A 22,641-nucleotide genomic window follows, 5' to 3' on the forward strand; every position below is an offset into this window, starting at 1 on the left:
CACCTCTCCGCTCACGCTGCTCTGGACTCAGGCAGGGCCATGACAATGTAATAAGTAAGAGGAACAGAGACTGATTGTTTATCTTGGAAGTTGTGAATGGTGACGCCACCTAGTTGGAAGGTATAAATATATGCTTGTGTGACTGAAGCATCCAGTGGGTTGAATAAAGCTGGTTTGTGCTTTTACTAGTTGTCCATCTGCGTTTCTACTCTGTTCGTTCAGAGCTTGATATTGCGGCCCCAGCAGTGAATCAGGGATGAGGGGCATCATGAGATACTAAAATATGCAACTAATTCTCAAACCCTGAGCAATGAGACATTTAATTGATTACAAATTACATGACCCTCCCCTGAATGTAATTAATTAATTAGTTCGTTAAGTTGACTAACCTTGAACGGTAAGACACGTCTGCTTGCGTCTTGATCCACTCGGGTAAACATTGAAGGAACAAATATAGCAGGCTTCTTCTGCCCATGTTACCTTCTTCGTGGTAATAGACGTCGAGTTGAGAGATGCCTCCGTGAAACCCACCTTGCCAGATTCTCCATTGAGTCGTCTTTGAACAGCCTGTGTGATGAGAACTCGATCTGTTGGAATAAATTGATACAAGCGCGTATTTTAAAGAGCGCTCCATAAGCCACGCCCCAGTGGGCAGAATTAGCACGTTGGACCGGGACACGTTTTAATACAATATAAAAAGCCTCTAATTTTACAATGGGTCCGCCATGGCTCTGTTTAGCCTAATTATGCAAATATATTTGAGATCAGTGTATTGCAGTTAATGTCTTATTTGACTTAATAAGCAAAATATATTTCAGTAGTAAACAACGAAACAATAACGAGTCCCAGACAATTCATAATAGAACATACCAGAAAGCTTATACTCCAGATTATTGTGATCACCAGGCACGTGTTTGGAATACATTGACGTCATTATCACGCAGACCTTTGACAATGGTCTGTTTTGTCAACAACCTCAATTTATTCCAAAAACTGGGGTTAACCAAATGATGCCAATAATAATGATGCCAATAATAAGAGAATGGAGACTTTTAATTTGAAAACGTGCAGGATACCTCTTTCCGGTTTCCATGACTTGTTTTGTACTGTGTAATGCTTGTTCGGGTAGCACTCTTCACAGGCCGTTTGGTGTACGCTTTCTTTGTTGGTGAGATGAAACTGCCAAAATTCTGAAAGGTATTATTGTACATCAGAATTGCAACAAGATTTGTATAAGCCTAAAATGTTAGTCCGTAATCGTAACATGTTCACAGATGAAAGTTCACGTTTATGTTTCATGTATTGCTATTCTTACAATCCTAACACTTTAGAATGGATTTTCTTACGATACGTACGTCCAACGTTTTGGAAGATATCTGGCTCCATAGATTTATGACTCATTGTATAACAAGCGATGTCACAACGTACATTACAACATTGTTTAAACATTTTATTTATAAAAGTAGAAAACAAAAAACACAACAAAGTATATTACAACATTGTGTATCTTACAGCATTTGATTAAAAAAAGTGAAGAATTAAAAAAACCAGCCACACCATTAAAGTACCTAACTTTTGATTTATAAACATTTGATTTATAAAAAACCCAGTAAAGAATAAAAACCTCACATAAGTCTAGTGTGGATTCATCTTGTTTCATCATTAACCAACTACAAAATACATTTTCATACAGACTGTATTTAAGTATAAAATAAACAGCAGGCCTGTGTGTCAGCCATTTAGTCCACTATTCAGTACCCACAATGCCTTTGAACCACACAGATGTGTTTGAGACAGTATAGTAGTCACTCAAGTTCTAATTTTTAAACAAAAGTAAAAACGGTCAAGTATTGACAGCTATGGTCTAAAACAAACATAACTGACTAGAGTGTTTGAAATACAGTACCTTTAAAGTGATCATCACACTTTTATTTAATCCATTTTAGAATAGTTCCAAGGGCTGAGCCTAATATAGTGTATAAGAGGTCATACAAGAAGTTTTGTAGTGAGTCATATGTTGATGAGGTAAATAATATTTGCTGGTCTTTGATGTGTAATGAGGAGCAACCAGACACTGCACTTGACACATTTACGAAATTGCTTATTCCAGTTACTAATTAGTATGCACCCATTAAGAAAATGACTGTAAAAACTGTTAAATCCCTGTGGATTGCTGAGGAATTGAAAAATTGTATGGGTGAGAGGGATGAGGCAAAAGGTATGGCAATTAATCTGGCAGCCCAACTGATTGGCAAACGTATTTCAAATTAAGAAATCATGACTAAATGAAATAAAACTACACTATGAAACAAAAATAAATGATATAAAGAATCCTAGTAAAAGGCTTTGGAACACCTTAAATGAAATATTGGGAAAAAAGGCAAACTCAGCTCCATCATTCAATGAATCAGATGGCTCATTCATCCCAAAACCAACTGATATTGCCAACTACTTTAATGACTTTTTCATTGGCAAGAGAAGCAAACTTATGTGTGACAGGCCAGCAGCAAACACTGACACCACACATCCAAGTATATCTGACCACATTATGAAAGACAAGAATAGTACTTTTGAATTCCGTAAAGTCAGTTTGGAAGAGGTGAAAAAATGATTGTCAGACCCTCATTGTTGATAGACAACAATCTGGATGGAAAATGACTGAGGATAATAGCCGATGATAATGCCACATCTTCAATTTAAGCCTATTAGAAAGTGTGTGTCCTCAGGCCTGGAGGGAAGCTAAAGTCATTTCGCTACACAAGAATAGTAAAGCTCCCTTTACTGGCTCAAATAGCCAACCAATCAGCCTGTTACCAACCCTTAGTAAACTTCTGGAAAAATGGTATTTGACCAGATAGAGTGTAAATTCACAGTAAACAAATTGACAACAGACTTTCAGCACGCTTATAGGGAAGGGCACTCAACAAGCACAGCACTGACACAAATGACTGATTGGCTGAGAGAAATTGATGATAAAATGATTGTGGTGGCTGTCTTGTTAGACTTCAGCACAGCTTTTGACATTATCGGTCATAGTCTGCTGCTGGAAAAACATATGTATTATGGCTTTACACCTCCTGTTATAATGTGGATAAAGAGTTACTTGTCTAACAGAACACAGAGGGTGTTATTTAATGGAAACATAATCCAGGTAGAATCAGGAATTCCCCAGGGCAGCTGTTTGAGTAAAGCCAGTGTGTCTATGTATGCGGAATGACTCAACACAACACACTCAACTGCTAGGAGTTACCCTGGATTGTAAACTGTCATGGTCCAAACATATTGATACAACAGTATCAAAATCAAATCAATATATATAGCCCTTCGTACATCAGCTGATATCTCAAAGTGCTGTACAGAAACCCAGCCTAAAACCCCAAACAGCAAGCAATGCAGGTGTAGAAGCACGGTGGCTAGGAAAAACTCCCTAGAAAGGCCAAAACCTAGGAAGAAGCCTAGAGAGGAACCAGGCTATGTGGGGTGGCCAGTCCTCTTCTGGCTGTGCCGGGTGGAGATTATAACAGAACATGGCCAAGATGTTCAAATGTTCATAAATTACCACCATGGTCCAATAATAATAAGGCAGAACAGTTGAAACTGAAGCAGCAGCACGGCCAGGTGGACTGGGGACAGCAAGGAGTCATCATGTCAGGTAGTCCTGAGGCATGGTCCTAGGGCTCAGGTCCTCCGAGAGAAAGAAAGATAGAAAGAGAGAATTAGAGAGAGCACACTTAAATTCACACAGGACACCGAATAGGACAGGAGAAGTACTCCAGATATAACAAACTGACCCTAGCCCCCCGACACATAAACTACTGCAGCATAAATAGTTAAGATGGGGAGAAGTCTGTCCATAATAAAGCACTGCTCTGCCTTTTTCACAACATTATCAACAAGGCAGGTCCTAAAGGCCCTAGTTTCTACCTTCTTAACAACACTATCAACAAGGCAGGTCCTACAGGCACTAGTTTTGTTGCACCTAGACTACTGTTCAGTAGTGTGGCCAGGTGCCACAATTGTAGTTGGCTCAGAACAGGGTAGCACGGCTGGCCCTTAAAAGTACACGGAGAGCTGACATTAATGATATGCATGTCAATCTCTCATGGATCAAAGTGGAGGAGAGATTGACTTCATCACTACTGGTTTTTGTAAGAGGTGTTGACAAGCTGAATGTACCAAGCTGTCTGTTTAAAACACTTGCACACAGCTCGGACACCGATGCATACCCCACAAGACATGCCACCAGAGGTCTCTTTTCACTCCCCAAGTCCAGAACAGACAATGGGAGGTGCACAATACTACATAGAGCCATGACTCCATGGAACTCTATTCCACATCATGTAATACAAGCAGTAGAATCAGATTTTAAAAAGCAGGTAGAAATACACCTTATGGAACAATGGGGACTGTGAAGACACATACAAAGGTACAGACACATGCATATGTAAACATTGTGATATTGTTGTATGGTGGTAGTAAACATGTTGTATTGTAGAGATGTAGTGGTGTAATAATGTTATATGATGTACTGTTTTATATGTAATGTAAGTACTGTAATATGTTTGGACCCAGGAAGAGTAGCAGCTAATGGGGTTCCCTTATAAATACAAAATACAAATAACATACTGGAACAACACTGCAGCAATGCAACTTATTTGCATGTATGCAGTCACCATGACTACCACTCTACCAGGATGATCCAATAAGATCTGGGGCTCCACGCAAGATCTCACCCCGTGGGGACAAAATGATCACAAGAACGGTGAGCAAAAATCCCAGAACCACACGGGGGACCTAGTGAATGACCTGCAGAGAGCTGGGACCAAAGTAACAAAGCCTACCATCAGTAACACACTACGCCGCCAGGGACTCAAATCCTGCAGTGCCAGACGTGTCCCCTGCTTAAGCCAGTACATGTCCAGGCCCGTCTGAAGTTTGCTAGAGAGCATTTGGATGATCCAGAAGAAGATTGGGAGAATGTCATATGGTCAGATGAAACCAAAATAGAACTTTTTGGTAAAAACTCAACTCGTCGTGTTTGGAGGACAAAGAATGCTGAGTTGCATCCAAAGAACACCATGCCTACTGTGAAGCATGGGGGTGGAAACATCATGCTTTGGGGCTGTTTTTCTGCAAAGGGACCAGGATGACTGATCCGTGTAAAGGAAATAATGAATGGGGCCATGTATCGTGAGATTTTGAGTGAAAACCTCCTTCCATCAGCAAGGGCATTGAAGATGAAACGTGGCTGGGTCTTTCAGCATGACAATGATCCAACGAAGGAGTGGCTTCGTAAGAAGCATTTCAAGGTCCTGAAGTGGCCTTGAAATGGCATAGAAAATCTTTGGAGGGAGTTGAAAGTCCGTGTTGCCCAGCAACAGCCCCAAAACATCACTGCTCTAGAGGAGATCTGCATGGAGGAATGGGCCTAAATACCAGCAACAGTGTGTGAAAACCTTGTGAAGACTTACAGAAAACGTTTGACCTCTGTCATTGCCAAGAAAGGGTATATAACAAAGTATTGAGATAAACTTTTGTTATTGCCCAAATACTTATTTTCCACCATAATTTGCAAATAAATTCATTAAAAATCCTACAATGTGATTTTCTGGATTTTTTTTCTCATTTTGTCAGTCATAGTTGAAGTGTACCTATGATGAAAATTACAGGCCTCTCTCATCTTTTTAAGTGGGAGAACTTGCACAATTGGTTGCTGACTAAATATTTTTTGCCCCACTTGATATGATGTACTGTTTTATATGTAATGTAAGTACTGTAATATGTTTGGACCCAGGAAGAGTAGCAGCTAATGGGGTTCCCTTATAAATACAAAATACAAATAACATACTGGAACAACACTGCAGCAATGCAACTCATTTGCATGTATGCGGTCACCATGACTACCACTCTACCAGGATGATCCAATAAGGTTCTACTAACACATTTAGAATGTACTGGATATTGTTGTGGTCCTGAAAGATATTAACATCAATGATACTGATCAGAGTCAGATCATCTGTTGTAGTAGTGTACTGATATAACTGCTTTGTGAGTAGTTACAGTTACATATTCTCCAGGGAGGACATTTGATGCTGAAAAACTATTCAATGTTTTCTAATCTATTACATACAGTAAGTACAAACACTATTTATTTGAAATCATAAACCCGACTGTTAATTAGAATAGTTGTCTTACTGTTAGATTAGACCTCTGGATTTCAGTCATCACGTTGAGGGTTGTCTGTTGATAGTTGCTGTTCCTGTTCATTGCCTGCGGGAATTTGGCTAAAGATTGTTTTTGTAAGTTTGACTGTCAAGGTAAAATGAATACAGTATTTTGTCTTTGTCATCTGAACAGTAAAACTTACCTTGTTGTATTTCTCAGTTTGTACCACAGTACCACAGCAGCTCCACAGCACACAGCAATGAGACACAGTGAAACCATCACTGCACCAATCCCTGTTGGCTTAACTGTGAAAGATGACAAGATGAGAATGGTACAATTCACAGATAATAGTGTCAGAGATTAGTTGTGGTCATTAGATTAATGACTGACCACTGATCCTGTCACCATCAGTGACCTCAGGTACACCTAGCACAGAACATACAGAGACAGTACTTCAGAATGACACCAGCATGTTGATTGTTACTGTAGGCATGTATAGAACCATTTCTCACCGGGAAATGAAGCTTGAGTTCTAGCTGGAATAACCATGGATACGTTCTTGGTGACACCTCCAGAGAACAGTGACACCATACAGCCAACCCTGGTGTCTTTGTCAGGTACACTGAATGCTGCCAGCATAGAAGTTATGATGACCGTGACAGTTCCATTGAGATGGGTGACATTGGCCATTGTGGAATTTTCTAGAATGTCTGTGTCTTCCCAGGTTACTATAGGAACAGGTCGTCCAGTAGCAGAACAGGACAGAGTGGTGTGACTGTTGTTGGTTTGTGTGATGAGGAGTGAGGGTCCATACAGCTCTATAGAACAACAGACACAGTTCACAGTGAGACCACAATCATTCCATTGAAATTATTTACTAAATGAATCCATTTTGATAAATAGTTTCAAGACATTGGATGTATGATCTGATAAAATGGCTGCTTGAAGTTCTGGAGAAGTTGTTCTGGGTCAGTCATTTACAGTACAATCTGTTGTCACATTTTACCATTGACTTTGAGACAGGTCCTTCCGCTGATAGGTCCATCTGGAAAGGTGTTAAACAGACACTTGTAGCAGGACTCGTCTCCTCTTGACAATCCTCTGATGACAATAGAGCAGCTCTGCAGTCCCTCGTCTTCAAACTCTACTTTCCTCTGAAAAGGTGGGTTGACATGGGGACCGCGTTTGCTGTAAGTGGCCACATTTTCATTCACCCCAATTGTCTCTTTTTGCCAGGTGACTTGCCGCACGTCTTTGAGTGTCATGAGCTCACAGGTTAAGACTGCATCTTCTCCCAGGGTTGCTGTGACAACCTGCTGTGTTCTCACCAGATGAGAGAGCCCTGCACGAAGACAGTTACACACTACTTAGTACTTAGTACATTACAAACTCTCTCTCTCTCACACACACACACACACACACACACACACACACACACACACACACACACACACACACACACACACACACACACACACACACACACACACACACACACACACACACACACACACACACACACACACACACACACACACACACACACACACACACACACACACACACACACACACACACACACACACACACACACACACACACTCTCACCTTGTATGACTTTGAGGCAATTTGTTGCGTAGTGTAGTGTATTGTTTGTGCTGTTTTGTGTAGCGTTGTGTTGCGATGCGTAGCGTTGTGTTATGCAACTGTTTGAAAACAGAAGAGTGAAACAGAATGAAACATGTTTGTGATGTCATCATGAAATGTGCAGAAAGTTTCACTTTACTGAAAGCAGACAATCACTTTATTATTAGGCATTTCATTACTTCACCTAAAGCAGTCAAAGATGACTTTATACTGCAGCCATACTCAACTGGTGGACCGCGGTCCGGAACCACACCTAGAACAGGGTCAATACGGACCGCGGTCCGGAACCACACCTAGAACAGGGTCAATACGGACCGCGGTCCGGAACCACACCTAGAACAGGGTCAATACGGACCGCGGTCCAGAACCACACCTAGAACAGGGTCAATACGGACCGCGGTCCGGAACCACACCTAGAACAGGGTCAATACGGACTGCGGTCCGGAACCACACCTAGAATGGTGTCAATACGGACTGCGGTCCGGAACCACACCTAGAACAGGGTCAATACGGACCACGGTCTGGAACCACACCTAGAACAGGGTCAATACGGACCACGGTCTGGAACCACACCTAGAACAGGGCCAATACGGACCGGAGTCCCGAGATCGTTTTGGGAACTCAGTCAGGCTTTCAACTTAGTGCTGTTGATTGATGCAATAGCAGAATCAACAAGGTGCAATTTCTAAATGTGGTAGTGCAAGGACAGTTTTCCTCTTATGTCATTCCCTGACAGAGCTCTTTCTAACCTGGCAGAAATATCCAGTTGATCAACTACTAGCCCAAGTCAGCTAGATCGGTAAGTTAGGCTAACCAGCTATCTACATCTTGTAGTTGTTATGGTCAGATTAAGTAACCAGGGGCCTCGACCCCCAAGCAAGGGTGGTTCTTCTGTTGAATCTGACAATTAATCTTAATGGTTGTACAGTCATCTCAAATAAAACTGTGAAGGACCTCGGCGTTACTCTGGACCCTGATCTCTCTTTTGAAGAACATATCAAGACCATTTCAAGGACAGCTTTTTTCCATCTACGTAACATTGCAAAAATCAGAAACTTTCTGTCCAAAAATGATGCAGAAAAATTAATCCATGCTTTTGTCACTTCTAGGTTAGACTACTGCAATGCTCTACTTTCCGGCTACCCGCATAAAGCACTAAATAAACTTCAGTTAGTGCTAAATACGGCTGCTAGAATCCTGACTAGAACCAAAAAATTTGATCATATTACTCCAGTGCTAGCCTCCCTACACTGGCTTCCTGTCAAAGCAAGGGCTGATTTCAAGGTTTTACTGCTAACCTACAAAGCATTGCATGGGCTTGCTCCTACCTATCTCTCTGATTTGGTCCTGCCGTACATACCTACACGTACGCTACGGTCACAAGACGCAGGCCTCCTAATTGTCCCTAGAATTTCTAAGCAAACAGCTGGAGGCAGGGCTTTCTCCTATAGAGCTCCATTTTATGGAACGGTCTGCCTACCCATGTCAGAGACGCAAACTCGGTCTCAACCTTTAAGTCTTTACTGAAGACTCATCTCTTCAGTGGGTCATATGATTGAGTGTAGTCTGGCCCAGGAGTGGGAAGGTGAACGGAAAGGCTCTGGAGCAACGAACCACCCTTGCTGTCTCTGCCTGGCCGGTTCCCCTCTTTCCACTGGGATTCTCTGCCTCTAACCCTATTACAGGGGCTGAGTCACTGGCTTGCTGGGGCTCTCTCATGCCGTCCCTGGAGGGGGTGCGTCACCTGAGTGGGTTGATTCACTGATGTGGTCATCCTGTCTGGGTTGGCGCCCCCCTTGGGTTGTGCCGTGGCGGAGATCTTTGCGGGCTATACTCAGCTTTGTCTCAGGATGGTAAGTTGGTGGTTGAAGATATCCCTCCAGTGGTGTGGGGGCTGTGCTTTGGCAAAGTGGGTGGGGTTATATCCTTCCTGTTTGGCCCTGTCCGGGGGTGTCCTCGGGTGGGGCCACAGTGTCTCCTGACCCCTCCTGTCTCAGCCTCCAGTATTTATGCTGCAGTAGTTTATGTGTCGGGGGGCTGGGGTCAGTTTGTTATATCTGGAGTACTTCTCCTGTCCAATTCGGTGTCCTGTGTGAATCTAAGTGTGCGTTCTCTAATTCTCTCCTTCTCTCTCTCGGAGGACCTGAGCCCTAGGACCATGCCCCAGGACTACCTGACATGATGACTCCTTGCTGTCCCCAGTCCACCTGGCCGTGCTGCTGCTCCAGTTTCAACTGACCTGAGCCCTAGGACCATGCCCCAGGACTACTTGACATGATGACTCCTTGCTGTCCCCAGTCCACCTGGCCGTGCTGCTGCTCCAGTTTCAACTGTTCTGCCTTATTATTATTCGACCATGCTGGTCATTTATGAACATTTGAACATCTTGGCCATGTTCTGTTATAATCTCTACCCGGCACAGCCAGAAGAGGACTGGCCACCCCACATAGCCTGGTTCCTCTCTAGGTTTCTTCCTAGGTTTTGGCTTTTCTAGGGAGTTTTTCCTAGCCACCGTGCTTCTACACCTGCATTGCTTGCTGTTTGGGGTTTTAGGCTGGGTTTCTGTACAGCACTTTGAGATATCAGCTGATGTACGAAGGGCTATATAAATAAATTTGATTTGTTTTGATTTGATTTGACCCGTCATTTTGTTGAATCACTCAGGTGCAGTATCATATGAACAGACATTAGACATGGCAAAATGTATAGAATTGCAGGAAATTAGCTTAAAAACGTCTAAATGTTCTCTACCAACAAGAGGGCTGTGAACAGTTTGGGGTCACATGGGTTGTAGAGGTTGGGGTTTGTTACTATGCCGATAAATGACAATATCCATCCGGACCTTTGTCACCTCGGAAAGTTGTGTGACTGGACCTCCTCAAAGAGTAGTTGAGTCCTCCTGTTATAGTGGCTAATAAGTATTCTATAACACACCATGAAAAAGATGATGTTCTGCTCATTGACAAAAAAACAACATTAATAATGCATCACACTGATGGTCATTATAATGCTGTATGATCCTTGAGGACAAAGTGACCAGCAGTTATGAAGCACTATGTTGCTGTACATTATAAGTCATTATGGTAAGAATTATAATGCATTAGGAGTATTGGTGTACTGAATTAAGAGACTTAATGAGTCTTTATGTGTCTAGAACTATGCTTATACAGCATTATTAACCTATCATAGAGCATTATGAGTACATGTATAATGCATCATGCATATGGGATTCATAGAAAGTGTTAGCGTATATACAGTATATACTTTACATTATGAAAGTTACACTACAGCCTTGATCTAAAATTGAATCTTTTTTTCAAAAAATATCATCAGTTTACACACAATATACCCCATAATGACAGAGCGAAAACAGGTTTTTATAAATGTTTGCAAATGTATTAAAAATAAAAAACACAAACCTTATTTACATAAGTATTCAGAGCCTTAGCTATGACTCGAAATTGAGCTCAGGTGCAACCTGTTTTCATTGATCATCCTTGAGATGTTTCTACAACTTGATTGGAGTCCATCTGTGTTAAATTCAATTGATTGGACATGATTTGGAAAGGCACACACCTGTCTATATACGGTCCCACAGTTGACAGTGCATTTCAGAGAAAAAAAAAATCAAGCCATGAGGTCGAATGAATTCTCCATAGAGCTCAGAGACAGGATTGTGTCGAGGCACAGATCCTGGGAAGGGTTCCAAAAAATGTCTACAGCATTGAAGGGGGCCTCCATCATTCTTAAATGGGAGGAGTTTGGAACCATCAAGGCTCTTCCTAGAGCTGGCTGCCCGGCCAAACTAAGCAATCAGGGGAGAAGGGCCTTGGTCAGGGAGGTGACAAGAACCTGATGGTCACTCTGACAGAGCTCCAAAGTTCCTCTGTGGAATTGGGAGAACCTTCCAGAAGGACAATCATCTCTGCAGCACTCTTCCAATCAGGCCTTCATGGTAGAGTGGCCAGACAGAAGCCACTCCTCAGTAAAAGACACATGAAAGTCCACTTGGAGTTTGCCAAAATGCATCTAAAGGACTCTCAGACCATGAGAAACAAGATTCTCTGGTCTGATGAAACCGAGGGAAAGATTGAACAGATTTTGGCCTGAACACCAAGCGTCACTTCTGAGGAAACCTGGCACCATCCCTATGGTGAAGCATGGTGGTAGAAGCATCATGCTGTCAGGATGTTTTTCAGCGGCATGGACTGGGAGATTAGTCAGGATCGCTTGTAGTGTCATACCCAAGAAGACTCAAGGCTGTAATCGCTGCCAAAGGTGCTTCAACAAAGTACAGAAGTATATAAATGCAATATTTAATTTGTATTTATTTTTTATAAATTTGCAAACAATTCTGAAAATCTTTTCTATGCTTTGTTATTATGCGGTATTGTGTGTAAATTGATGAGTGAAAAAACTATTGAATCAATTTTAGAATAAGGCTGTAACTTAACAAAATGTGGAAAAAGTGGAGTCTGAATATTTTCTGGATTCCCTGTATACAATATATAGTGGTGTAGTACTCAGAATGGTCAGCAGGGGGGAGTACAGAACTAGTCTATAATCTAGTCTTGGTACAGTAGGAGGAAGTTATGAATGAAGTGGCTTTTACATTGACAGCAGTATGGATTAGTAACTGACTGCAGTATGGGTTAGTAACTGACTGCAATATGGGTCCATCTATTGAATTATTAAAGTAACAAACTACAGAATGTGTGGACATCAGTGAATGGCTATAGATCAATCCTCTTACTTTGTTCACTGATTAAATCATACTAAACCAAACTAACCCGGATTCAAATGACCATCCTTCCCATGCTAGATTATTCTTTTTTTTTATTGAACTAGGCAAGTCAGTTAAGAACAAAATCTTATTTACAATGTCAGACCTATTGTAAAGACCCCCCTCCCCTACTCCGGATGATGCTGGGTCAATTGTGTGCCACCTATGAGACTCCCAATCACAGCCAGTTGTGATACAGCCAGGGATCAAACCCGGGTCTGTAGTGACACCTCTAGCCCTGCGATGCAGTGCCTTAGACCGATGCGCCACTCGGGAATTCTTTATTAGATTACAGAGACGTAGTTTATAGATCGGCAGGAGCGGCTAGATGTTCTTTACCATTCGGCCATCAGATTTGCCACCAATGCTCCTTATAGGACACATCACTGCACTCTACACTCCTCTGTAAACTGGTCATCTTTGTATACCCGTCGCAAGACCCACTGGTTGATGCTTATTTATAAATCCCTCTTCGGCCTCACTCCCCCATATCTGAGATATCTACTGCAGCCCTCATCCTTCATATACAACACCCGTTCTGCCAGTCACAATCTGTTAACGGTCCCCAAAGCACACACATCCCTGAGTCGCTCCTCTTTTCAGTTCACTGCAGCTAGCGACTGGAATGAGCTGCAACAAACACTCAAACTGGACAGTTTTCTCAATCTCTTCAAAGACTCAATCATGGACACTTTTACTGACAGTTGTGGCTGCTTCACGTGATGTATTGTTGTCTCTACCTTTATGCCTTTGTGCTGTTTTCTGTGCCCAATAATGTTTGTGCCATGTTTTGTGTTTCTATCATGTTGTTGTCATGTGGTGTTGCTACCATGCTGTGCTGTCATGTGTTGCTGACATGCTATGTTGTCGTCACTCTTTATGTAGTGTTGTCTCTCTTGTCATGATGTGTTTTGTCCTATATTTTTAATGCCAGCCCCCACAGGAGGCCTTTGCTTTACAGTTTAGAGTGAATTTCACTACATTCATAATGTCATTTATCTGTATATATTTTTATATCTGTATAGTGGAAGATAAATTAAATAATGAATGCAGTTTATTGAAATAAATAGGATTGAACAGTTAAATAGTTTTGACCCCAGCCACCCCAGTCATAGACTGTTCTCTCTCCTACCGCATGGCAAGCAGTACCCCCAACCCCTCCTTGATGCTGCTACTACTCTTAACTATACATTCATGTACATACTACCTCAATTTGCCCGACGAAGCGGTGCCCCCGCACATTGGCTTCCCGGACTACCTGTATTGTCCCGCCACCCACCAACCCTTCTTTTACATGCAGTCACTTCAACCATACACATGTACATACTACCGCAATCAGCCCGACTAACCGGTGCCTGTATATAGCCTCGCTACTGTTATTTACTTCTGTTGTTCACCTAATAGCGTTTTTAAACTTAAAAATGGCACTGTTGGTTAGAGCCTGTCAGTAAGCATTTCACTGTAAGGTTTACTACACCTGTTGTATTCGGCGCACGTCACAAATAAACTTTGATTTGAAAGAACCTCATCAATTAAAATAAAAAGCTGAATAATGCAGTATATCATGTATACAACTGATATTACTCACCTTTAGGGAGGACTATTAGCTGAATAAACAGGTAGTTGAGGAGAGCAGGAGCCATGGTGAAAATGATTTCCCCTCAAAGATTTGAATTGGACCTATCACATACGGACGTTTTGGCGGGAACCCTCCTACACTTAAAGTAAACTGCTAGCGTGTCACCGGTTTTAGTTGAGAAGGTTAATTCGTTGAACTCTTCTTAAAACAGATATCTGACATATTACACACATAGCCAAGGGAGTCTGGTGCAGCTCTATAACAACCTAGTCCTGATTGTGATGTTACTGTAAACTGAGCTACAACAAAGTAGCCCTGATTTTAAATGGTGAGTAACATAAAACAAGGTGACGATGGGCGATTTTTTTAAATACAGCGTATAGTTTTATCAAACGGGGGAGAACACAATACATTTAAAGAATGCTTTTGAATCTTAAACAATCAAAAACATTGTACAGATCAAGCGAGAATAATAGCCTGATTTATAAACTGTCAAATCAAGTGGGGTCAAACACAACAAGCAACATCCATGATCAAAATAAATACAAACAGGAACTAAAACGTGATACACGTAAATCTAGTGAACAAGGTACAGTATATCAAACTATCAAAGTGCAAAACATTGTTATCATCACCATTATATTTTCAGTGCTCAAATACATTCATACATTGCATTGATACAAAGGAGGTAAAATATTCATGTATCTATCTTACTATAGGTACAGTATGTAATAATAACAGCATAAACAAGTGCATCATATTTAAATAGATTCAAGATAGAATGATATTCTCCCGTCTTCTTCCTAGTGTGTCATAAAGTCAACTGTAGGTGGTGCTGTGTTCTAATAGATTATATTGTATTTCCTCACTGACAAACCTCATCTCTCAAAACTAAAGTGCAATTTCAAAACAAAAAACAGTATTAGTGACATTATGTAATGTATGGTGCAGGTATAAATTAGCTTACATATGACTGGGGAAGAAATGTGACACTGTCAACTCAAAAAGGTTCAATATATCTAGTACACAGTGCATCTACCTGTCTGACTGTCTCATTAGAAATGTTTGTCATAAACACGTCCTTCTAAACGTAGGAGCTGGGCTAATAAAGAATACTAATAAAGAACAGGAAGGCCTGCACACTGTTCATGCTCCCAAGACTCCCAGACAGTCTCATCCTCATTCATGAATAGTAGTACTGTATCTTGCTAGTCACCATGCATTTAATATGATCTTTGGCATACAATTAGAATATACTGTAATATTCTAAAGATGTATTAGTAGTCTGGTTGAGACGTGTTAGTGGATCTCATCTCTTGAGGAACTGGGCTCTTCTGCAACCGAACTCTAAGTATCAACAGCGCTCCGATGCTCAATAAAAACCTTGTCAGCTAAAGTACATAAGTCTAGCAATCAACACAGACAAACATTTACACACTTTCTCCAAAAGCGTCCTGCTCGTCTGCTATGGTTGCTGCTTGCCTGTAACCTGCCAGAGAGAACGTGAAGGTTAGACTTTACTGTAGGGAGTAAAGACATACAGCACATTCAGAAAGTATTCAGACCCCTTGACTTTTTGCACATTTTGTTACAGCCTTATTCTAAAATGGATTACAATGTTTTTCCCCTCATCAACCTACACACAATACCCCATAATGACAAAGCAAAAACAGGTTTTTAAAAAATATATATATTTACAAACATTTCTAAAGTATTCAGACCCTTTACTCAGTACTTTGTTGAAGGACCTTTGGCAGCAATTCAAGTCTTCTTGGGTATGACATTGCAAGCTTGGCACACCTGTATTTGTGGAGTTTCTTCCATTCTTCTCTTCAGATCCTCTCAAGCTCTGACAGGTTGGATGGGGAGCGTCACTGCACAGCTATTTCCAGGTCTCTCCAGAGAATTTCGACCTGATTCAAGTCCGGGCTCTGGCTGAGCCACTGAAGGACAGTCAGAGACTTGTCCCGAAGACACTCCTGCATTGTCTTGGCTGTGTGCTTAGGGTTGTTGTGCTGTTGAAAGGGGAACCTTCACCCTAGTCTGAGGTCCTGAACGTTCTGGAGCAGGTTTTTATCAAGGATCTCTTTACTTTTGTCCATTCATCTTTCCCTCCTTCCTGACTAGTCTCCCAGTCCCTGCCGTTGGAAAATGCTTGGCATTCAGGCCAAAGAGTTCAATCTTTGTTTCATCAGACCAGAGAATCTTGTTTCTCATGGTCTGTGAGTCCTTTATGTGCCTTTTGTCAAACAACAAGTGGACTTTCATGTGTATTTTACTGAGGAGTGGCTTCTTTCTGGCCACTCTACCGTAAAGGTCTGATTGGTGGAGTGCTACAGAGATGGTTGTCCTTCTGGAAGATTCTCCCATCTCCACAGAGGAACTCTGGAGCTCTGTCAGAGTGACCAACGGGTTCTTGGTCACCTCCTGATCAAGGCCCTTCTCCCCCAAATGCTCAGTTTGGCTGGTCGGTCAGCTCTAGGAAGAGTCTTGATCGTTCCAATCTTCTTCCATTTAAGAATGATGGAAGAACTGTGTTATTGGGGACCTTCAATGCTGCAGACATTTTTTGCTTCCCTTCACCAGATCTGTGCCTTGACACAATCCTGTCTCGGAGCTCTACGGACAATTCCTTCATCCTTAGTGCATGTCAGAGCAAAAACCAAGCCATGTCAACTGTGGGACATTATATAAACAGGTGTGTGCATTTCCAAATCATGTCCAATCAATTGAATTTACCACAGGTGGGCTCCAATCAAGTTGTAGAAACATCTGAAGTATAATTAATGGAAACAGGATGCACCGGAGCTCAATTTCAAGTCTCATAGCAAAGAGGGAATACTTATGTAAATAAGGTATCTGTTTTTAGTTTTTTTTATACATTTGCAAATATTTCTAAAACCTGTTTTCGTTTTGTCATTATGGGGTATTGTGTGTAGACTGATGAAGGGGAAAAAACTATTTAATCAATTTTAGAACAAGGCTGAAATGTAACAAAATGTGGTAAAAGGGAAGGGGTCTGAATACTTTCTGAATGCACAGAACACTTTATCAGTAACCATTCTAGAGCTCTAAGACATGACTCGCCCACAGCTGATACTTCACACAGTTTATTTCATAAAGCCAGAGACGCATCCATACACACACACACACACATACATATATATGAGAGAGAGAGATGATACACTATGGTTCTGATTAGACATTCACTCGGTTGGTCTTTCTAAGGTGTTATTACATCTAGTAGTCTCTCATGACTGTTACTTTTTATAGCTACTGTTTACAGGCCTCCTGGGCCATATACAGCGTTCCTCACTGAGTTCCCTGAATTCCTATCGGACCTTGTAGTCATAGCAGATAATATTCTAATCTTTGGTGACTTTAATATTCACATGGAAAAGTCCACAGACCCACTCCAAAAGGCTTTCGGAGCCATCATCGAATCAGTGGGTTTTGTCCAACATGTTTCTGGACCCACTCACTGTCACAGTCATAATCTGGACCTAGTTTTGTCCCATGGAATAAATGTTGTGGATCTTAATGTTTTTCCTCATAATCCTGGACTATCGGACCACCATTTTATTATGTTTGCAATTGCAGACCCCAACCAAGGAACAAATATTCACAGACAACACAAAATCTTACTTCCAGATTCCCCTCTGTCCCAAGGACGCCATAGGACAAAAATCAGTTAACCACTTAACTGAGGAACTCAATTTGCGCATTACCCGAGATGCAGTTGCACCCCTAAAACTAAAAACATTTCTCATAAGAAACTAGCTCACTGGTACACAGAAAATACCCGAGCTCTGAAGCAAGCTTCCAGAAAATTGGAACGGAAATGGCGCCACACCAAACTGGAAGTCTTCCGACTAGCTTGGAAAGACAGTACCGTGCAGTACCGAAGAGCCCTTACTGCTGCTCGATCATCCTATTTTTCTAACTTAATTGAGGAAAATAAGCACAATCCGAAATGCTTTTTGATACTGTCGCAAAGCTAACTAAAAAGCAGCATTCCCCAAGAGAGGATGACCTTTACTTTAGCAGTGATAAATTCATGAACTTCTTTGAGGAAAAGATTATGATTATTAGAAAGCAAATTACGGACTCCTCTTTAAATGTGGGTATTCCTTCAAAGCTCAGTTGTCCTGAGTCTGCACAACTCTGCCAGGACCTAGGATCAAGAGAGTGTTTTAGTACTATCTCTCTTGACACAATGATGAAAATAATCATGGCCTCTAAACCTTCAAGCTGCATACTGGACCCAATTCCAACTAAACTACTGAAAGAGCTGCTTCCTGTGCTTGGCCCTCCTATGTTGAACATAATAAACGGCTCTCTATCCACCGGATGTGTACCAAACTCACTAAAAGTGGCAGTAATAAAGCCTCTCTTGAAAAAGCCAAACTTTGACCCAGAAAATATAAAACCATCGGCCTATATCGAATCTTCCATTCCTCTCAAACATTTTAGAAAAGGCTGTTGCGCAGCAACTCACTGCCTTCCTGAAGACAAACAATGTATGAAATGCTTCAGTCTGGTTTTAGACCCCATCATAGCACTGAGACGGCACTTGTGAAGGTGGTAAATTACATTTAATGGCATCGGGCCGAGGCTCTGCATCTGTCCTCGTGCTCCTAGACCTTAGTGCTGCTTTTGATACCATCGATCACCACATTCTTTTGGAGAAATTGGAAACCCAAATTGGTCTACACGGACAAGTTCTGGCCTGGTTTATATCTTATCTGTCGGAAAGATATCAGTTTGTCTCGAATGGTTTGTCCTCTGACAAATCAACAGTAAATGTCGGTGTTCCTCAAGGTTCCGTTTTAGGACCACTATTGTTTTCACTATATATTTTACCTCTTGGGGATGTTATTCGAAAACATAATGCTAACTTTCACTGCTATGCGGATGACACACAGGTGTACATTTCAATGAAACATGGTGAAGCCCCAAAATTGCCCTTGCTAGAAGCATGTGTTTCAGACATAAGGAAGTGGATGGCTGCAAACTTTCTACTTTTAAACTCGGACAAAACAGAGATGTTTGTTCTAGGTCCCAAGAAACAAAGAGATCTTCTGTTGAATCTGACAATTAATCTTAATGGTTGTACAGTCGTCTCAAATAAAACTGTGAAGGACCTCTGCGTTACTCTGGACCCTGATCTCTCTTTTGAAGAACATATCAAGACCATTTCAAGGACAGCTTCGTAACATTGCAAAAATCAGAAACTTTCTGTCCAAAAATGATGCAGAAAAATTAATCCATGCTTTTGTCACTTCTAGGTTAGACTACTGCAATGCTCTACTTTCCGGCTACCCGGATAAAGCACTAAATAAACTTCAGTTAGTGCTAAATACGGCTGCTAGAATCCTGACTAGAACCAAAAAATGTGATCATATTACTCCAGTGCTAGCCTCCCTACACTGGCTTCCTGTCAAAGCAAGGGCTGATTTCAAGGTTTTACTGCTAACCTACAAAGCATTACATGGGCTTGCTCCTACCTATCTCTCTGATTTGGTCCTGCCGTACATACCTACACGTATGCTACGGTTACAAGACGCAGGCCTCCTAATTGTCCCTAGAATTTCTAAGCAAACAGCTGGAGGCAGGGCTTTCCCCTATAGAGCTCCATTTTTATGGAACGGTCTGCCTACCCATGTCAGAGACGCAAACTCTGTCTCAACCTTTAAGTCTTTACTGAAGACTCATCTCTTCAGTGGGTCATATGATTGAGTGTAGTCTGGCCCAGGAGTGGGAAGGTGAACGGAAAGGCTCTGGAGCAACGAACCGCCCTTGCTGTCTCTGCCTGGCCGGTTCCCCTCTTTCCACTCGGATTCTCTGCCTCTAACCCTATTACAGGGGCTGAGTCACTGGCTTACTGGGGCTCTCTCATGCCGTCCCTGGAAGGGGTGAATCACCTGAGTGGGTTGATTCACTGACAAAGGGACATCAGATAATCTTGTGCTGACTAACCTTTTCTCTGTTGAAGCAGGACGCTGCCGCAGATGACTAAAAGGGAGATGATTAGGAACACTGGGATGCCAACCGCCCACGGGGATGTCCTCTTGTCATCTGGAAAGTGAAACATTTCTTTATTTAACTAGGCAAGTCAGTTAAAGAACAAATCTTATTTACAATGACAGCCTAGGAACAGTGGGTTAACTGCCTTGTTCAGGGGCAGAAGCACAGATTTTTACTTTATCAGCTCGGGGATTCGATCCAGCAACCTTTCAGTTACAGGTACAACGCTACAACCACTAGGCTACCTGCTGCCCCTATGAAATTGCCGTGATCATGCATTTGGAGAGATCCATTTCTTGAGAAGAGGAAGCTGGGAATTGTACATCCTCTTTCCAAAGAAGTCTGTTTGAACAGCATGTTGATATGGATTTCACCCTTCAACATATCATCCATCCTTCATTTAGCTTCCCTGAGGGGCAGGAAACTACCCAGAACTCAATAAAACACGTGACTCTACAGGGAGTGACTCATGGTTCTTTACCACAGAACTCAAAATGAAACTTAACTGGTGAGATTAGATAGCAGCACTACTAGCATCACAACATTAGGCTCTTGCAACCAGCCTGATCTCATTGTGCTCACCATTCTGTTGGAATGTTAGAATAGTGAGCTGTCGCACGATCTGGCTGGTTCACTAGGCTATCCCAACGTCATTGGGGATGATCTTTTCTCAATGTTCTTTTCAAGTTGAACCGTTCTGCACTGACATGCTAAAAGTGTATGGTCTAAAAGTATATGACACGTCAACATTACGTACCCTCTTCAACCTCCCTCTCTCCAGGGAGAATAGGAAGCAGGACCCGCTCGTGTCTCTGTGTCCTCATCCCATTGTTTATGATACAGTCCACGTATCCCCCGGAGCCTGGCAACAGTTGGAGGGTGATGTTGCTATTGGCTGTGACAGTTTGGTCTTTGTTAATGACAGTCCAGTTGTTAGGTGTCTTTATGAGTGCTGCAGCAGATAAGTTCCATTGGATCCAAGGTGCTGGTTTACCCGTGGCAGAGCAGCTGACCACAACTTCCATGTCTGCTTTAGGTTCAGTGCTGGGGACTTTTTGCATTGTGGCTCTCACTTCAGATAAACCTTTGAATAGATGAAACAGGGAATATTAGCTAATATTGATTTCATTTATTTTACAAAGCAGGTCAATTAAGAATAAATTATTATTTAAAGTGACAGCTAAAGGAATCCTGTGGCGCAGGGGCTGGGGATTAAAAGTCAAGACAGTCAACACACTAAATCTGAGAAGTCATAATTCAATTTCATATTTTGGTTAGAAAGGCTTAATAAACCCTTAGCCCATACTGTATAATTCAGAAATCATGCCTTAGCAAAGGTCCCACTGTAAGACTTTTCTGTCATTTCAACAGTAAAACACTGTAGGATCCATAGGATAATACCATAAATGTGTTGTTTTTCTTCAATGTATATTTCAGGTAGAATTTCGTTGTAAATTTGCAGCAATATCCTGACACCAGAGTTGGCATCTTAATAGTGTAATTTTGCTTCACAGTACCATTTTCCTTACTGTAAAACATTACAGCATCCATTTACATTTACTGCAAGTATGCTGTAATATGTCTTTACAGTAAGGAAAATAGTACTGTAAAACATATTACAGCATCTCTGCTAATTTATGATTTTGCTCTTAAATTAGTTGTGAAGCATATATGTATTGCTAAGACTTTATGAATACTGTATAACAGTGTTTTCCCAAAATGATTCTCTCCAAGAATACCCCCAGAGACTTTTATGTTCCTATACAGCACACCTGATTCAACTCGGCCTAATCAAGGGCTGGATAATTAGTTGAGCAGTTAGTTAATTAATTAGTAACTAGTAAATTACTTAATTAGTTGACTAACCTTGAACGGTAAGACAAATCTGCTTGCGTATTGAACCACTCGGGTAAACATTGAAGGAACAAATATAGCAGGCTTCGTCTGCCCATGTTACGTTCTTCACGGTAATAGACGTTGAGTTGAGAGATGCCTCCGTGAAAACCACCTTGCCTCGGTGCGGGTCTATGATTTGAGCTCCAAACCGCTTGCTGTAGGTGGCCAGATTCTCCACCGAGTCGTCTTTGAACAGCCTCTGCCAGGTGACTTGCAGCACACCTGTCGGGTCCGCATGGGTGCAGGTATATGATGCGTCGGCATTGAAGTCAACCCTGGTGTCTCCTCTGGCTACGACGTTGACAGAGACGGCTAGAAATGGAATAAGGAATGTTAACAGGTAAATAAAAAAAGTTTAGCCTTACAAAAAAATCAATGGCCTGTCAAAAGTGGGAAATATTCCTTTATCATATACGAGCAGAATCAACTGGTCAGATCCATGGAAAATAACGTACCTTCAGACAGCACGCATAAAATAATTAGGTAAGTGTTCATTCTCAGCGGGTGGATGTTAACAAGATCATTCTGTTTCTGGCGTTGGACC

The 22,641-nt window shown here is 41.7% G+C and overlaps 2 protein-coding genes across 3 annotated transcripts; both read right to left on the minus strand.

Annotated features, from left to right (window-relative positions):
* Positions 1 to 1,422: 1,422 nt before the first annotated feature.
* Positions 1,423 to 14,284, minus strand: LOC135531433 (OX-2 membrane glycoprotein-like). Of its 2 annotated transcripts, XM_064959480.1 has the most exons (6): positions 14,184 to 14,284; positions 7,172 to 7,507; positions 6,678 to 6,983; positions 6,368 to 6,470; positions 6,196 to 6,284; positions 1,423 to 3,685 (listed from the first exon to the last, which is right to left on the minus strand). In XM_064959480.1, exons 1-5 carry the CDS (start codon positions 14,236 to 14,238, stop codon positions 6,218 to 6,220), a joined length of 867 nt encoding a protein of 288 aa, XP_064815552.1. In that variant the 5' UTR covers positions 14,239 to 14,284; the 3' UTR covers positions 1,423 to 3,685; positions 6,196 to 6,217. The 2 variants fall into 2 exon arrangements, with proteins under 2 accessions (XP_064815552.1, XP_064815553.1); XM_064959481.1 differs by lacking the exons at positions 1,423 to 3,685; positions 6,196 to 6,284; positions 6,368 to 6,470 and adding an exon at positions 6,499 to 6,591.
* Positions 14,285 to 14,533: 249 nt separating this feature from the next.
* Positions 14,534 to 22,634, minus strand: LOC135531435 (OX-2 membrane glycoprotein-like). Its single transcript, XM_064959482.1, has 5 exons — positions 22,553 to 22,634; positions 22,068 to 22,409; positions 20,959 to 21,285; positions 20,154 to 20,252; positions 14,534 to 15,663 (listed from the first exon to the last, which is right to left on the minus strand). Exons 1-5 carry the CDS (start codon positions 22,590 to 22,592, stop codon positions 15,605 to 15,607), a joined length of 867 nt encoding a protein of 288 aa, XP_064815554.1. The 5' UTR covers positions 22,593 to 22,634; the 3' UTR covers positions 14,534 to 15,604.
* Positions 22,635 to 22,641: the final 7 nt, after the last annotated feature.

Source organism: Oncorhynchus masou, unplaced genomic scaffold, assembly GCF_036934945.1.
Source record: "Oncorhynchus masou masou isolate Uvic2021 unplaced genomic scaffold, UVic_Omas_1.1 unplaced_scaffold_1586, whole genome shotgun sequence".
NCBI lineage: Eukaryota > Metazoa > Chordata > Actinopteri > Salmoniformes > Salmonidae > Oncorhynchus > Oncorhynchus masou.

Coding starts and splice junctions, on each gene's coding strand:
- LOC135531433 (XM_064959480.1), bottom strand. CDS start 14,238: ATGGCTCCTGCTCTCCTCAACTACCTGTTTATTCAGCTAATAGTCCTC. Junction 7,508..14,183: donor GCTAATAGTCCTCCCTAAAG/GTGAGTAATATC, acceptor GTCTTCGTGCAG/GGCTCTCTCATCTGGTGAGA. Junction 6,285..6,367: donor AAACTGAGAAATACAACAAG/GTAAGTTTTACT, acceptor AACAATCTTTAG/CCAAATTCCCGCAGGCAATG.
- LOC135531435 (XM_064959482.1), bottom strand. CDS start 22,592: ATGAACACTTACCTAATTATTTTATGCGTGCTGTCTGAAG. Junction 22,410..22,552: donor TTTATGCGTGCTGTCTGAAG/GTACGTTATTTT, acceptor TTCCATTTCTAG/CCGTCTCTGTCAACGTCGTA. Junction 15,664..20,153: donor CCTGCTTCAACAGAGAAAAG/GTTAGTCAGCAC, acceptor TCTCTCTGGCAG/GTTACAGGCAAGCAGCAACC.